Below are 18,062 nucleotides of genomic sequence, written 5' to 3'. Positions count from 1 at the left end.
TGTCTAACAGAACATTTCATCATTTTGGTATAAATTTTTGACATTATCAATTTTTTGGTTTATCAAGCACTGTCTGACAAGTTTTAGTAAGTGGAAGGTATTCTGCTTACAAACTGCTCTTACTTGAAAGGGGAATGAATGGGTCGATTTTCCTTGCAATATTTCTAGATATGAAAAAGGATGGTCTTGCATTATTGTTGAGCCCCAGGTTCAGAAGGATTTTCTTCTTAGGAAGTGTCTAATCTTGTCAATTGATCAGTTGTTTTTGAAATTCCTTTGGAAATGTAGAAACACCTTGACACCATGCAAACCTGAACATGGTCTTCAGAAGGAATACTTTATTCCAAAGGGAATGTCATTTATCTTTTATCTCTAAGTTTAAAATATACAAAACCTGAAACAGTGTTTTTCTGAGGAAAATGATTGCTTTAAAGAAAATTCATTCTTTAAGAACATACAGGAGATTTCCATTTGCAGCTTTGTTTTAAATTTTAAAAATTCACATAGGAGAAAATGTGAGGTAATGTGACTAAGAAAACCTCCCAGATACACACCTGAACATACAAAAGGATAAATGAAAATATTTGAAAACTAAGGAATTATGTTTATTTTTTTCTTCCCTTTCTAAAGATTGTACTTAATAAAAATTGGTCTTCTATTAGAAACAGTAAATGAAGCAGAGTTACATTTTCTGAAACTTAACACACATTGATAACAAGCTCTTCAAAAGCTTGCATTTCCCAAACGATTGTAAAGCCAACATTTTGATTCTTATAAATAAGAACAAGTGTAAATAAAAGTATGAATGCACTGTCTTCAGTTGTAGTTTCATCCTCAAAAATGCATTTGTGACATAAAACTTCTAAAATTGTTAATGTGGTTTCACAATAAATAAATGACTGCTCAGCCTTTTTCATCCCTTTTGTGAAGAGATGCCCTTAACAGGGCTACTGGCCCATCATTAACATGTTTTGTAAAAAGCACAGAATTAGCCCTGAAATGAGAGAAAATGTAAACACAATTTTTTATTATAGTAGCCTTAGTGAGAAGTATTGTCACGTGTTAGTATAATTGGCCTAGTTCCTGTTTTCACTGCTATTTCTGCTAGAGATTCTTTGTGTCTCTTCAGCCAGAGATGGTTAGAACCCAAATCTCTGGCCTACTTCCTAACACTGACGTCCTTTTTGGATGAGCCCAATTTGTACACTCTTTGGTCTAACCCTCAGTGCACTGGGAACTCCCTCAATGTTTACTCAGATTTCAGATACGGAGGACGAGACTCTTTCCTTCAAGGGCATCGGCTACTGTCCTCACTGCAGCTCTTACTTCCTCTGTGCACTTTGTTTCTTTGTTACAAACCTACTGTCCACCAATGCCCCAAACTTCTCTGATCACAAATGTTAAGGAAAAAGCAACTCTTCCTCCCAGAAGAGAGAGCTACAGCTCACCAGTTCCACTCTAATGAGGGGGAAAAAAAAAAGTATTTTCTATTCTTTAAATAAAAAATCTATGTCTTCATCAGAGAACTGGCTTGCAGAAATGGGGAGGAGGGAAGAGCAAAGGGAAAGCAGGAGACAAGAGCCATTTTGAAGGCTGTGGTCCCCCAAGAGACACAAGTAGACCCTCCTTCCACCTTCCTTCTAGCCTTTCAATGTAAATGTCACCACTAAGCTACTGAAGAGGATCAAAAAGACCATAGCCCCATGGAACTAGTCATAAGAATCCTTTAAATTTTTCACATCCAATATGTGTTAGTCATTTGAAAAAAAAAAATATCATTGACCAGTTGAAAACAATTGGGTCATCTAATTTACTGGCTTCTCAGGAGTAGAAAGAATATTATAATGTGGATTTTGATCATAAGAGACAAATACAACTATATGAAAAATCATGAATATATATAACATACATTCATTTGATACTCAGTATTTGTAAAGTAAGATTCTAAAATACATATTTAATTTCCAAGTGATCTATCTGTGACCCCATAGACCTACTGGGCAAATACACTTTGATACTGATGAAGTACAGACTATAGCATCAATATACCAACTATTATTGAAATGTCTATTAACTAATTTTAAAAAGAACGCCAAAGAACTTTTCCCTACAGACATTAAGTTAAGTATGGAATTGAGAAACAAAGACCTGAACCAGTAAAATATTAACCAAAACCAAGATGTTTTCTTTCTACCTTTCTGTTCCGCCCAAACTGGTAGAGTGTATATTATTATTTGGAATGCTGAAGCAGTTTATCTTTACTTTTAAACTGGAAAAAACATTGAACTCAATCAACTCTATTTCAGTTCATCAATGATTTCTCAACTTCTTTTTGAGTAAAAATAAAATAATTTAAAAAGGAAAGATAATTTTATCGCAGTGCCTGTTAACTTAGGCAGGCAATTTTTGTTGGAGCACATTAAAATGATACTAAGTCTAATGGCAGAATTCATTTTTACTATTTCAGCCCTATCCAGGACAGAGACAACTGAGACACTTCTCAAGGTTTTGGGCAATACAATTTAAGATTATCTTAAGTATTTAGCATAATGAAATCTAGTTGCATGATTCTCCATTAATAGTTATCTTTATGCCCAGGTATGTGTCCTCATAAAAATTTAGGGAGAATTCCCAGTCTGCAGACTTTATCAGCATACAAAGTTATTGCCGTGTGCAGCTCCAGAGAATCCCAATTCATTTAACAAAGGAACATACACTCATGTTTAATAATTCTCATTATAGAAGCACATCTTTATAATGCTATATTCAGGAAACTAAAGGACATGTCTACAATATAGATACAAACTATAATGAAAACGTATGCTATCTACAGAGGAGATTTGATTTGGCCTGCATCAGCCCTAGGCCTATAAAATAAGGAGTTCAAAGTAGCATTTTAGCATGCATACTTTCCTTGTACTAAAAGTCCTTTATCAGAGTTTATTTCACATTAAAATGGTCAAGAATTATTGAAGAATAGTAACTATGTTGAGTGAGTCTTCCCTTTTTTTCCTCCCGTTCCAGGGAACATAGTGAGATTTAATACAACTGCCATCGCTATCATACTGTAACTTGATCCATCCAATAACATTGTCACTATCAGCCAACTCTGATGAAATAGCGTCAAGCAAAAGGACTACATGCCCCTGAAATGCATCCTTAGCCCTGAGCTGAAGTAGTTGCTTCTGATGATCTTGACACTTCTGTTTGATGAATGAAATATTATACAAGGCATATGTTCCTACAGAAGAATCCACATTGCCAGTATAGATAAGAATTGATTTGGTGAGACTGAGTCCAGGTACAAGGATTATAAAAATTATTTTGTAATCTCTACATAATTGTTATAAATCTAGGGTGTCAAAACAGATGACTGGGCTTGGAAATGTTAGGGCATCTATATACAAAATCAATGCCCCTTTCTAATGGAGCATTTATTTTCCAGGTACGTGATGCCGACTCATATTTGTATAGTGGCTCATACATTTCAAAGACCTTGCAAGTTATTTTATCTTCACAAAAATCCTGCGAGCGTGATACGTCAGGACAATTGCCCCCATTTTTCAAATGATAAGAAACAGTCAGAGTGGTGAAACACCTTTCCTGGAATCTGAATTTCTTCTATCCAGTCCATTCCCCGGTCCTTCCATCATAGCACCTGTAAAGGCCCATATCTATAAAATGGTAAACTTGATTGGTTTGTTGGGAACAAAACTATCGTAACAGCTTTTATTCCATGGAGTGTTTCTAATATAAAAACTGATTACTTCTGTATCAGCAACTGGCTCTGAACACACACACACACATGCACAATCTAAGATTTTACTAACTAATTAAGCAGACTAAGCAAATATACTGGCCTAAATCAGAACAAGGACTTCCTTGACAAGATTATGTAATTCCGGGCTTCTTTATTGCTATTCCATTAAAGGTAGTTTGTCGTAACAATCACCGTAGCAAATTGAAATTGTACTTTAGGGCTCTAGACTTGGTGTGTAAAAATGATAAAAGCACTGTTTTTGAGATTAGAGACAAAAGGGGTCAGCTTCCTGAATTCCTTTACTCCTGAAATGAGTCTGACTTCTGATTTTTCTATTTTAGGCTAAGCTCTAGCGAAGGCCCAGCCCTGCACTCCTAGGTAAGCTTTTGCACATATCACAACAGTATGAGTTACTGCTGACGCAGCCGTCACTCTTATTCTTTCTAGTATTTCTTCCACTCCTGCTGATGCCATTATGAAAAATAGTGCTGGCAGAGCCTGAAAGTTACTTAATATCCTCTTATCTATGGGGCTAACTTACTCTTAAAATTTTGTTTGCAAAGAAGATATTAATGATATAGAGAGGAGCAATTTGTTTATAATTTCTTCTCATAGGTTTTTTGAATTTAGTACAATGAGGTATTCTAAATATAGCTACCAAAAAGCAAAAGCAATCAGAGATCAGAAAGTGTTTATAATCTTTACAATCTGAACATAAAGAGACATCATGATAAGACCTGTACCTCCTCACTGTTGCCTAATTAACTGTAATGGATTTTATTCTTCCATTTATTAGTTTAATAAGGTGAGCTTCCTATATCACTGTACTTATAACATCATTAATTCTCATTTCTTAATTATGAAATATGGATTTATAGGAAATAAAAATCTTGTATCTTACCACCCCAGGGTTCTTATACTTTCAGTTCATGGTCTGTATTCTATTAAAAACAAAGTCCCAGGTGGGTTATTTATACTTTATGTTCATTTGCAATACGTCTTATAAATATGTTCTCCAGAAGGCCTACATTTATAACTTAACTGATAAAAATGATGAAAGAGCACAAAAAAATTATTCAGAGACAAAATCAGTATAAAGACATTGAGACTTGGGATATATTGCCATGCCAGAGCCAACAAAGGCTGTCAGTTTTCAGCCCATGTATAATTCTGTTGATTACTTTTTAATCCAAGATGTATTTTTCATAATGATGACTAGAAGGGGTTTTACAATAGATAGCTGAATGAACTTTAAAAAAAAAAAAAAAGCTTACCTATATGAGTAGCATGTCACTTGTATTTAGGTCATTTTTTTAATATTGAAACATAATGAAATTGCAAATCAGTAATAATCCACAGCATAATGAAAATTTTAAACAAAGTTGGTTAAAAGTCATGTAAAAATCAAAAGATATTTGGAGGAACTTGGGGAATATTTTCAATATCTTTAAACATTCTGGTTTTAAAATTTCACATTTGTTACAAGAATACTTTAAATAATTAATAGTATTTCAGTATTGGTGATTTTTCTTTAAAGTTCTTTAAAGGCATTTTCACTGCCATGAAAAAGCGGTACGATTTTTAGAATCGTGTCATATATGCAGACGCACCTAGTTACAGAGGGTTAAGTAAAAATATCTCACTGTTTGAGGAAATGACCCATGTTGCTTTTACAAAATAAGGACAAAAACTGCATGAACATAATGAAAACATATCAATATGATATTACTATTGTCATGGTTCCTCTGTGAGATTTGTAAGATCACATTATTTTTATGCAGCAGAAGTTGGCTGAACTGATGATAAAGTAGTTATATCATGACTTACAGAGACCTTCATATTTCACCTTGGTTTAACTCTTCAAAACATACTCATAATTATGACAGATAATTAGATAATCACTATTAATAATTTAAACATCAAAAAACAGCAAAGTAAAATAAATATATGTTATTGTTTATGCTATATCGCGGGTGAGATATGAGCTTCTGGAAGCCAACAAATGTTAGTACTTGGCAACTTTTACACAGTATCACTTAAATTAAATTTAAAATTCAAGTTCCAAAACAACATACATCCTGGGTTTCATTTAATAATAACATAGTTATTTACTGATTAACAAAAGCATATATAAAATGAAAACCTTATATTAAAAGACACATAAAAACCATGCCTTCCCCCCACTTTTTCTTTTAGTATGTTCTAGAACCGTCATTGCTTAAAGGACAACAATCCGACTTCAGGTTCAGACAGATACATTTTGGGGGCTTTTTTTCTTAAAGGTTTTACTTATTTATTTGACAGGAGAGAGACACCGAGAGAGGGAACCCAAGGAGGGGGAGTGGGAGAGGGAGAAGCAGGGTTCCCATCAAGCAGGGATCCCAGTGTGGAGCTCAATCCCAAGACCCTGGGAACATGACCTGAGCCCAAGGCAGATGTTTAATGACTGAGCCACCCAGGCAACCTCAGACAGATACATTCTTAGCGTACAGGTATAACGTGCATAACTCCTCATGAAGTTAATGACATCTTACTAAGTTATTTGATCCTGAAGCATATCTACAACTATAATGTATTTTATAAATAAGCAAATATTAGTCACAATGAAAAAATATTAAGGTCTCATTTTTATATATACTGAAATACTCTTTATACTTAAAATATTACTTATTAACTACTGTTACCTTTTCCATCTTAAAGAATTTTCCTTTGTTCTCAAATGCAACAATTTAAGATATTTCTATAAGAAAAGCTATACCATTTTGAAATCAACTTATACCCAATTAAACTCTATTCAGTTCTAATAAATAAAACAGAAGTCTTTTGGAATTCTTCCAATTTAAGTTAAATTTAAATTTTGGTTACTTTTTCTTTATGGGCATGTGATTTCTCCAGAGGGTATTTTCAGTCACCTCTAATGATAATATAAGCTCTAATGATAATATAAGCTCTAATGAAATATAACCTTTATTGTGGAGACAGGAGGAATGAGGTAAGATACAAATATAAGCTCTAATAATAATATAATGCTAATATAATATAATATAATGATTATATAAGATAAAGATAATATAATATGAGACCAACCTTTCGCTAGGAAGTCCAAACAACTAAAAAAAGTGCACCTACCATATTCCAGCCAGGGTAGAGGTAATCTGTGCCAACAAATTCAAAGTAGTGAGCAAAACCTTCCTTCAGCCACACATCTTCCCACCATACTGGAGTCACAAGGTCACCAAACCACTGCAATTGAAAAATGAATGAGATCAGATCAAATCAAATTTATCCCAGAATTATTTCATCTAAAATTGAATGTATTAAACTATGACTATCATAACTGGAATTCATGATCTTAAAATGTATTGTGGCAAGACTACTGATTTGTTCAATCACTTGGTGACATGAGTTTTTTGTTTTTGTTTTTGTGGGGGTTTTTTGGTAAATGTATTCAGGGAAGAACAAAAACATAATGATCAAGAATACAAAAAGAGTATTTTTAACCTGGAGAAGAAAAAACTCAGGAGAAAAAACTGATGATAGCTATTTTCAAATATTTGGAGGCCTAGTACACAGAAGACAAAGAAACTTGTGTCTTGTGGCCCTACAAGGTACAAATAAGGACTAACGGATGGAAATCAGGGTTGGTAGATGTCTGCTGAAAATATAGGAGACCCTCTAATGGAATGAGATGGCCAAAGATGGAGAATACTGCCTCAAGTGGTGAGCTACTCATCACAGGAGGTATTGAAGCATTGCCTTCCAACAGCACAGACAACTCAAAGAAGACATGGGCTGATTGAAGAAACTGAGGACCTTCAATCTCTCTATGATCTTGTGATAACAAAAGGCTGGACCAAAAAAAAATCTCTAAAATCCCTTCATGAAAAATAATGTCTTATTTTTATTTTTATTTATTTATTTATTTATTATTTATTTATTTTGAGAGAGAGAGAGAAAGCTAGTGGGGGGGAGAAGCAAAGGGAGAAGGAGACAGCAAATCTTATGCAGGCTCCATGCCCAGCCTGGAGCTGGACACAGGGCTTGCTCTCAAGACTCATGACCTGAGCTGAAACCAAGAGTTGGATGCTTAACTGACAGAGCCACCAAGATGTCCCAATAATGTTGTCATTGTTAACTGGTGTTTTAATTAACGCATGATGCGCCACTCTGAAATCCTTGCTTAGTTCAGCAAAAAGTTAAAGAAATCCTTTTTTCCATTAAAAATAAAAACAAAAACATTATATGCTTAGAGTGATCCTGGGGACCTTGGGTGTGATGATGAAAAGTTAGGAAATGTCCCTTCTTGTACAGCTGACGCTTTATTTTGGAGACAGGAGTAATGAGGTAAGGTACAAAATAAAAAATATATAAGCAGATGAACAACACAATTTCAAATCCTAATAAAATGTGACAGGAATGGGGGAAGAGCCACTCTTGCCTGTCAAAGGAAAAACGCTCTCTCTAAGCCATTGACAGTTGAGCCTAGACTTTAACGATAAAAAGGAACCGGTCAGGAGAAAGCCTTGGGAAGAATATTCCAGGCAGATGTAAGCAACACTTAGTGTGAAGAGCCTAAGTGGGAACAAGATATTTAAGAAACTGAAGGAGAAAAAGAACAGTTATCAGGTTAGGTATAGCTTTAGGAGCTCCAGGAAAGAGCTTGGTGACTGAGGGTTTCAGTATAGATAATAAAGAATCAGTTACTCAAAAGGATCTCAAACTAAAATACAAATAAGCAATAACTCAACATTAATGACCACAAGATAAATGATATTTAAAATCACTTTTATTCTTAATCAAAAATGGATGTTTCTGGGGCGCCTGGGTGGCTCAGTGGGTTAAGCCACTGCCTTCGGCTCAGGTCATGATCTCGGGGTCCTGGGATCGAGTCCCGTATCGGGTTCTCTGCTCGGCGGAGATCCTGCTTCCCTCTCTCTCTCTCTGCCTGCCTCTCCATCTGCTTGTGATCTCTCTCTGTCAAATAAATAAATAAAATCTTTAAAAAAAAAAAATGGATGTTTCTCCTTTAAACTGAGAGCCTGTCTTGAAAATCATGACAATGCATAAGTGAGAAGAGAGGGTAATGCAGAAAATAACTTGGTAATGAGAATGGAAATTCTGTTTTTCCCAGCTTTTGGTCCATCTTCTCATGGTAAGTAGCCTAGCACCAATAAGTTATAACAGGAAAGTAACATAGAATATAGAACAAATAAAATCCAGTTCTAGGAACAAAGATAACATCATCAATGTACTTTTATTTCAACAGACTATATTAGTAAACTGTTTCTAGAAATCTGCAAAAAGGAAGCTGCTTATGCCTCCAAGAATTACTGTGTTTCATTGGAAAGCCTCCTCTTCAGCATGTTGGAGGAGCCCTGATTATCTGTGCAATGGATCCCCTTACATCTCTGGGGCAAGGGACACAGGCCTGACCTGGCCAGCAGGACAGACAGAAACATCATAGAGGTGTACTTGCGGAAGGCTGGCATTGAGGGAAATGGCCTCATGGCCTGAACCAATTTATCATTAAGTCAGTGTTCCTGCATTAGCATTTAGCACTTCACTTTCTTTTGCTGACAGCATTTTCCACATAATTCCTTCTTGAGTTTTTCCATCTTTTTAAAAAGGTTTTGGGTTCCTAAGAAATAGAAGCCATACAGTATCGCAATGAGATTTCCAGTGGTTTAATTTAAAACCATTCATACCCACCAGGAGAGGTACTGCTTTCCATTAGCATGAACATTTATTTTCAGTTTTGTCTTTTTTTTTTTAACTAGAATCAAGATTCAAATAAGCATTGCGAAATCTCTGTAATACCTTCCACTCGTTGTAAGAAACTGCATAAAATCAAAATGAAATTAATTTTCTTTGCTTCACTACAAAGTTGGCTAATTTACATATGAATTTCTAAACATGCCAAGACAAAAAAATATCAATCACTAGAGAACAAAGAGTCTATGGCTGAGTTAGTGAAAGACTTCCTAAGTGTCTATGTGATGGGAAAAAGGGAATAACAAATTGATTTCAGCAAAAGCAAATTTTGACACGTACACAAAACTCAGCTGCATCTTGCAGCAACGCAATAAATCACTGCCATCGCTGCACTTACCATACATACACGCCAATAATCACAAGGAAATAAAGCAAAGTTGACAAGGACCCAGGACTGGACGGGGTCTCAGAAGAGGCTGCTGGGTGGCTGTTCCCTCCCACTCCTCAACTACACTGAATGACAGTTGCTTATTCAATATCATCAGTGTGTTTGCTTTTGTTTGTGCCATCGGCTGAGAAAAATGACATACCCTCCGCAAAGAACGGCACAGCGCTCTCTACCTAATTAAAACTTAATTGGGAGGGTAATAACGTAGTTCCTAATCTAAGTATCTGAAATCATTCTGCATTCTCAATAGTTTGCAGTCATACTTACACCTGATCCTTTTTCTCCTACCTGGTGACATATCTCATGAACAATGACCATGGTGACATCCAGTAAATAAGAAATAGATGAAACACTGGGATCCAGCAGTATTCTTTGCTCCACAAAAATACTTAGTCCCCAGTTCTCCATAGCAGCGTACGGATGCTTAGGCACAGCTAAGAGATCTAGAAATAGAATAAAACAATTCCAAAGGCTTTAAAGACATATCGGATTCTAAATTCATATCCTAGAAAAGTCCAGAAATCCTAATGAGAGGGAATATTTGTTCTTTCTCGGTAATTTTTTTTTCTAAATTAAACTACCTGCCATTTCTACATGACAGCAGAAATATAGGCTATCACTGTACATGCTGGCCATATCCATTCATCACTGTTCATTTTCAGACCCAGTGTTGGAGGAGGCTGGAAGTATCGGCACCATTATTGATGGACCCATCCTAATAAGTTTCAGGAAGTCAAGGAAACCAAATGCAGCAGAAATCTACAGAGTCAAAAAGTATTGTGCCTTCTAATGAAAATATATTCAACCCAAGGCAGTGAATACTGTACTCTTTCTTTTACCTCAAATTTTTTGGAGAGAAAACATCTATCAGTTTAAAAGTGTGATGTGTCATTTTTCTAATTGCAGAGATGCTCCTGTATTTTTTGAGTTCTGTTAAAAATAAAATGCTGCATGCAAATACAGCTTAGAGACAAGACTGCAATAGTGGAAACTGGCAAAAGGACTACTGAGGGAGTCCGCAGGCTTTGGTTCTGGTCCTGCCCTCCACCATTAACTAAATATATGACCTCGGTAAATCACTTAATTTCTCAAGACCACAATTCCCTCACCTATAAAATAAGGTTATTGGCCTTCATTATCTCTAAAGTCCCTTCCAGCGCCAAAAATCTATGATTAGATGATACTAAGATGTGTGCCTATTTTAAAAGGCTGCAGAGGTATTATCAACTTCTGGTTAAGGTGACACAGTAAGTTCATGCTTTGATGTACTCCCTCGGTTCCAAACACGTAGGAGTGATAAATAAAATATTAAAAGGGAAAACTAAAAAATATCTCCAGGCTTGAAAATAAACCTCTTCATGGATCAGAAAAGGTACAGAAATGCAAAGCAGTCATTGCATGTGAAGCTACAGTCCTGTGGGAGACGGGCTCCAGCAGGATCCACCAGAGCCAAAGGGACCTAAGCCAAGATGACCGCGTGATGCCAGGGGTTGGGTAGGGTGTGTTTGTTCACAAGGGCTGTACGTAGCTGCTGCTCATAGCTTCTTGGGAAAACCAGGAAGTAGCAGAGTGAGGATTCAAACCCGGGGAGCCCGATTCCAGTGCCTTGCTCTTAATCACAACATAATGTTTTCAGTCTCTGACCCAAAAGCTCCAACTCCCAATAACCCTAGAGGAACTACCTGGGATGCTGAGAAAAAAATGGCACAAGAATGTTTGTTACAGTATCGTTTTTGCTTTTTTTTTTTTTTTTAAGATTTTATTTATTTGAGAGGAGAGAGAGAGCATGAGAGGAGAGAGGTCAGCGGGAGAAACAGCCTCCCTGCCAAGCAGGGAGCCCGATGCGGGACTCGATCCCGGGACTCCAGGATCATGACCCAAGCCGAAGGCAGTTGCTTAACCAATGAGCCACCCAGGCGCCCCAGTATTATTTTTTAAGAGTGAAAGATGAGGGGTGCCTGAGTGGCTCAGTCAGTTAAGGTTAAGCATCTGCCTTCGGCTCAGTTCATAATCCTGGGGTCCTGGGATCTAGTCCTGCTCAGCCGGGAGCCTGCTTCTCCCTCTCCCTCTGCCTCTTGCCCCCCTGCTCATGCTCTCTCTCTCTCTCTCTCTAAGAAATAAAATCTGAAAAAAAAAAAAGGAGAATGAAAAGGGAAAATCAAATGCCTTTTAATAAGATAGTGGAGAAAGAAACTATACAATAGTTAAAATAGAGGAATACTACACAGCAATCTTACCCCTAGATTCTTATCCTATATAAATCAATATGGATAATCTGAAAAACATAATGTTGAGGGAACAAGTAAGGTATAAATTGACCCTTATATGATACTCAAAAATAAGCAGACTAATTCCATATGTTATAAATGGACACTCACACACACATACCCAGATAGTAGTGGCAAAATGCACATACAATCACACATGTACAGGAATGATGAACACCAAATTCAGAATCATGATTGCTTCAGGAAAGAAAGGGCAGAAAGGGGTTGAGGGACAGTCTTTTAGGTTCATGGACTCCATTTCAGCACAGGGTTGGAGAGGATTTCCACACCACCAAGCAATTCCTGGACACCAGAGAATATGAGAATTCAACTCAATTCTGCCACTATCTACCCAGAGATAGCACCAGATTCCACAGGTTAAGGGTTCGGTCCTACAAGACCATCCTGTAGCCCCACTTAAGATGCTAGGAACAAGCCCAGGTTGTTATCTGTATTTCCAATTGACTGGCTATAAATCAGAGGTTCCCACAACCACCTCCTTTGGTTTGATTAATTTGCTAGAGAGGCACACAGAACTCGGAAAAATGTTTTTACTTACTAGATTACCAGTTTATTATAAAAGGATATAACTCAGGAACAACCAGATGGAAGTGATGCATAGGGCAAGATACTGACAAAGGGTATGAAGCTTCCATGCCCTCTTAGAATGCACCATTCTCCCAAAATCTTTCTGTTCACTACCAGGGAGGCTCTCTGAACTCCATCCCTTGGGGTTTTTACAGAGACTTTGTTACACAGACCTAACTGACTAAATCTTTGGTCTTTGAGAACTGACCTCAATCTCCAGCCCTTTTCCCCTCCCAGGAGGTGCAGGCCAGAGGACAGGACTAAAAGTTCCAACTCCCTAATCATGTGATTGGGTCCACAGCTGAGATCAGATCTGCCCCCATCTTTAGGCGGATTCCAAAAGTCACCTCATGAACCTGACAAAGATACCAACATTAACATAACAAAGACATTCAAACCCTTAGGAAATTCCAAGGGTTTTGGAAGCTCTAAGCCAAAAACTGGGTAGGAACACCAGATACATTTGAGAAATACATATCAAATGTATATGAGAAATACATATTTGGTCATTCAGATGACCAAATACTGCCAGTACTGCAGATGGTCACAAAAGGATTTCAAACCTGTCTTTAATATTAATTTTAATATTAATTTTTTTAAAGCAGGTGATTGTGCATGGATATTATTTGTAATATTACTGTTTCTTTCTGTATGCTTTACATATTTCATAATAAGAAAAGGAATAAAATCACTGGCAGTCTTATAATATGGTTGACTGTCATGTACTCATCATTTCATGAGTATCTTCTCACCACTTGCTGTGTCCTTAAGTCTAAGATGTATAAGAATATAAATTGGTATGATCCCTATTTCCACTACATTTTAATCTCAGAATGGGGACGTGACGGCATAAAATTAGAACAGAAAGAATAAAAAGTGCTGGGGCGCCTGGGTGGCTCAGTGGGTTAAGGCCTCTGCTTTCGGCTCAGGTCATGATCCCGGGGTCCTGGAATCGAGCCCCACGTCGGGCTCTCTGCTCAGCAGGGAGCCTGCTTTCCTTCCTCTCTCTCTGCCTGCCTCTCTGCCTGCTTGTGATCTCTGTCTGTCAAATAAATTTAAAAAAAAAAAAAAAAGAATAAAAAGTGCTGTGAAAATGTCTCATTGGAGAAGTTCCCAAGAGTTATTATTTAAGAAGGACAACAAAAGCCAATGGGATTTCCACAGGCAGTCAGAGGTACATCTGCATTCATGGACATAAGTATTTATTTAACATCTCCTTCGCTCAATATAAGAATTGTTCTGTCCCTCGAGTTCTCCTTACCCCTTGCTCTAATGGCACTTACATTCCTATGGGGTGCATGCAGGAGGAGGAGGTCAATCATCAAATAGTAAATGAATGAAAGAAATTCAGTGAATAGTAAGTCCTACAAAGAAAATACAACTGAGTAAGAGAGTAATTGATGGATGAGGTTGGTGCAGTGCGGTCAAGGCAGGCCTCGTGAAGTAATCACATTTCACCTGAGGTGTGAATAATGTTTGAACCCAGCCATCCAAAGACTTGTTGAAGTGTGTTCTAAGAAGGGACAACAAATGTAAAGGTCCTAAGGAGGACATGAAATGGGAAATGAGGTGAGTATATTGGACAAACAGGAAGAAGGTCAACGTGGCTGAAAGCAATAAAAGAGAACAAATGGCAAATACATCATAGGTAGACATTCTTCTATGTAAGATTTTAATTTGAGACCTTCCCTAAATATGACCAAACTAGGCAAGAGACCCACCCGGTGCCAACTCTGTCTGCCACCAGCAGATGGCAACAGCAGTAACCCATCTGGGGTCATTTTCTTGAAGGGACACACGTGAACTTATGAACAATCCTTTGGAGCCACGCCTGTTGAAAACAGAGGCAGTTCTGCATGCTGGAGTTCTTCAAGAGTTGAGAGTAGTCAGGTCCCCAAAAATAAGTGAGCAGATCAATCCACACACTGGATTGGCTCAACTGGCACAGAGAGAAGATTCCTGACTTGAGCCTGATGGGGACTCTAGGTGATAAGTAGGAAGGTACACTTAGGGGGCAATCATCAGACAGCAAGAGCCTAACTAGCAGCATAAGTAGGTACAGTGAGGGGTCAGTTAAAGGTTGGTGCCAAAGAAACCACTAATGGTAATCTAAACAGTCAGCAGGTTACCTATTGGTTTCCAGACTTCCAAGGGCACAGAAGTCAGGCCTGAGTAATAAGGCTATACATCAACCAGACAAGAACTCTTCAGCAAATGGAGCTAGACTCTGAAAAAGTGATGGAGAACAGAGTAAAACACAGAAGCATCAGTAATAGGAGGCAGCTTCACAGACACAGAAAGGTCTTACAATAGATATAGGGAACCATGTCTATGGATAGCAGAAAGGGGTTAAACGTGGAACTAAAAAAATCAGATTATGCTACTATGCATATAATAACCTTGTAACAAAATACCAAAGAAAACTGGATTTTGTTCTAACAACTACTGAAAGATATTTTAACTGGGCCTCTCTGCTACGTGCCTTTATAACTTAAGGACTCTTAATATTTTTATATTTGTATATAGTTTTACATTTTAAGAATATTTGTGGAGCATCTGGGTGGCTCAGTGAGTTGAGCATATGACTCATGATTTTGGCTCAGGTCATGATCTCATGGGTCATGGGACTGAGCCCCGAGTCAGGCTCTCCAAACTGCGGGGAGTTTACTTGAGTTTCTCTCTCTCTGCCCCTCCCCCCACTTGCTCACATACTCTCTCAAATAAATAGATAAATCATAAAAAAAGAATGCTTTTGTGAAGCATATATCCATATAAACACTGATACACAAATATTCTTAACACTTTTACTTCCAATAGCCAAAAACTAGAAATAAATCAAATGTCTATCAGCAAGTAGATACTGTGGTACATCAACAAATTTCTATTTAGCAATAAGAAGACATGAACTTATCAATATACATAGCAAAGTTGAATCCTGAAATAGCTATACTGAGTAAAAAGGAGTATATATATATACATATATATATATATATGTATATATATATACACACACACACACACACATACATACATACATAATGAATCACGCATTTATATGAAATTCTAGAAAATGCAAACTGACCTACAGTGTCAAAAAGCAGATCAGTGGTCTCCTGGGGACAAAGATGGGAGATGTTAAAATGTTAAATGTTAAATGTTAAAAAAGATTGCAACAGGAAATTTTTAGGAGTGAAGGATATGCTCATTAGGGTGATGATTTCATGGGTATATACACATCTTAAAAAATCAAACTGTACACTTTAAATGTGGGTAGTTACTGCACTTACTATACCTCAATGAAGATGTTTTTTAAAAAAGTACCTTCAGTAAGTTGAAATATTCTTTTTTTTTTAGACTTTATGTATTTATTTTACAGACCAGAGATCACAAGTAGGCAGAGAGGCAGGCAGAGGGCGGGGGAAGCAGACTGCCTGCTGAGCAAAGAGCCCGATATGGGGCTCAATCCCAGGACCCTGAGATCATGACCTGAGCCGAAGGCAGACTCTTTACCCACTGAGCTACCCAGGCACCACTGAAATATTCTTTTGCTTAACTTTGAAGTTGTTAAGATTTATTCACAATGAATTAGGTTATTTCAATTTTTACAAAAATAAATTTGTCATGAGGCTACATCCATTAAAATGTGCAACCATCCTCTTTAATATGCCCTGAAAACAGAAGAAAATTCAAATGTTTCAGAATTTAATTTACTTGGAAATTCAAAGAAAATCCTGGATAAAATTATGCATAGGACTCTGTTTCCAATTAATTACTACAGCTTTAAAAACTATAGACAGATAGCAAATATTCGTATAATTCTAGTGAATGCAATTACATACATTAACATAAAAATCTGACTTTCTCTACTTGATCCCTTCAATGCACTATAATTTGCCTTCTACCTTTAACACTGTCAAAACAGCTCTTGCTAACTAAAATCACAGAATCCTATGGACACTTCTCAGTTCTTATTTGCTTGATATTATTGAGAATTATCATACTGTTTGTTGGTCGGGATCTGTCATAACAGGATATTGATGTTTCTCCTCCACTTCTGAGATTAGCCTATCTTATTTTTGTTGCTTGTTTGTTTCTATTTCGTCATCCTGGCTTTTGAAAATCAAAGCTCCTAAGATTTCCATCTGTGAGTTGTTTTGTGTTGGTTTTCTTTTTAACCCATTGAACTAGTTTTCTTTGAATGTTCTCACCCACTCCAATGTCATCTGTCACCTCCTACATGCACAGAAGCCCTCTTTGAGCTCCAGAGGAAAATATGGAAACGTCTTTGTGGTAGACTGTTATTTGATAGCTCCCCAGTGTACTATTCCTTCTGGAATAGATCGCTCCCATTAATCTAGCCTAAACCTAAAGATAACCTTGCAACTTCCTCCTCTGCACTCTGAAGCAAAGTCAATCACCAGGGAAAATGTCCTACTACCCTGACAACACTATGCTAAGAGGAACACTGAAACTATGTGGAAAGATCCAAAGAATCACCAAATAGGGTCTAATAATACATACAAACCTAAATGGTCTCCAGCATTAGTGGCAGTGTTTTGATGCATGACTTTGTAAATATCTACTCTAATGCACTCTACATAATTAAACAACCACTAGCAGAAAAAGTGTGGGATATTTGGCCTCTCTATGCTGTGGTCAGATTCTGGACTTACAGATCATTGTAGGTCGGCATCTAGAAGAAGTTGTATTGGCTCTAACTCTGGGCACATCCAAGCCCTAGTGTCCTTCAGCTCAGATACTTTCTGCCACAGTATTGCGTTTGCACTCCATGTTCTAAGAGTAAAGGAGATATCATTTGAAACGTGACTTTGAAGTACTTGTCTATTGTCTTGCTCTCTCTCTTGACACTTTCCCTTTTGCCTAAGTCAGACTCCCTAAAGTCCTGGCTCTCCTCAGCAATATTTTCTTCACCAGCCAATTCTGGCTTCGATTATCCACATGCAAACTTGTCAATTCATTTTGCATTTGCCATCCATTTATTTATCTAAACATTTTGAGAGTAGTAAGAGAGTCCTGGTTAAGATCAGAACTCACAATGACCCATATTTCAAACTTGAGCCTGAATAGGGATAGAAGAAAGTCCTGGAAGATAAGAGTTAAATACCAAAGAAAGAAGTCGGACACCCTGCAACTCAAGAGCATCACCTCAGGGACCAATCCCTCCAGACCTGAGCAGAGGACAGAGCCCCTGCCAAGTCCGGAGTATGACCAGAGGAAGTGGCTCTTTCCCGAACAGCAGTGGTCCCGGTTTGGGTGTGCGATTTTC

At 37.3% G+C, this 18,062-nt stretch overlaps 1 protein-coding gene across 1 annotated transcript in view; it reads right to left on the bottom strand.

Annotated features, from left to right (window-relative positions):
- Positions 1-18,062, bottom strand: part of TRHDE (thyrotropin releasing hormone degrading enzyme) — a 372,234-nt gene that overhangs the window by 166,751 nt on the left and 187,421 nt on the right. Inside the window, exons 4-5 of the mRNA XM_047743059.1 lie at positions 10,209-10,363; positions 6,890-7,003 (exon numbers count right to left, since the gene is read on the bottom strand). Of these exons, the coding sequence (XP_047599015.1) occupies positions 6,890-7,003; positions 10,209-10,363 (269 nt within the window). The remainder of the gene's footprint in view (positions 1-6,889; positions 7,004-10,208; positions 10,364-18,062) is intronic.

The sequence above is a fragment of the Lutra lutra genome, chromosome 8 (assembly GCF_902655055.1).
Source record: "Lutra lutra chromosome 8, mLutLut1.2, whole genome shotgun sequence".
Classification (NCBI taxonomy): Eukaryota; Metazoa; Chordata; class Mammalia; order Carnivora; family Mustelidae; genus Lutra; species Lutra lutra.
This window is presented reverse-complemented; position numbering and strand designations above follow the sequence as displayed.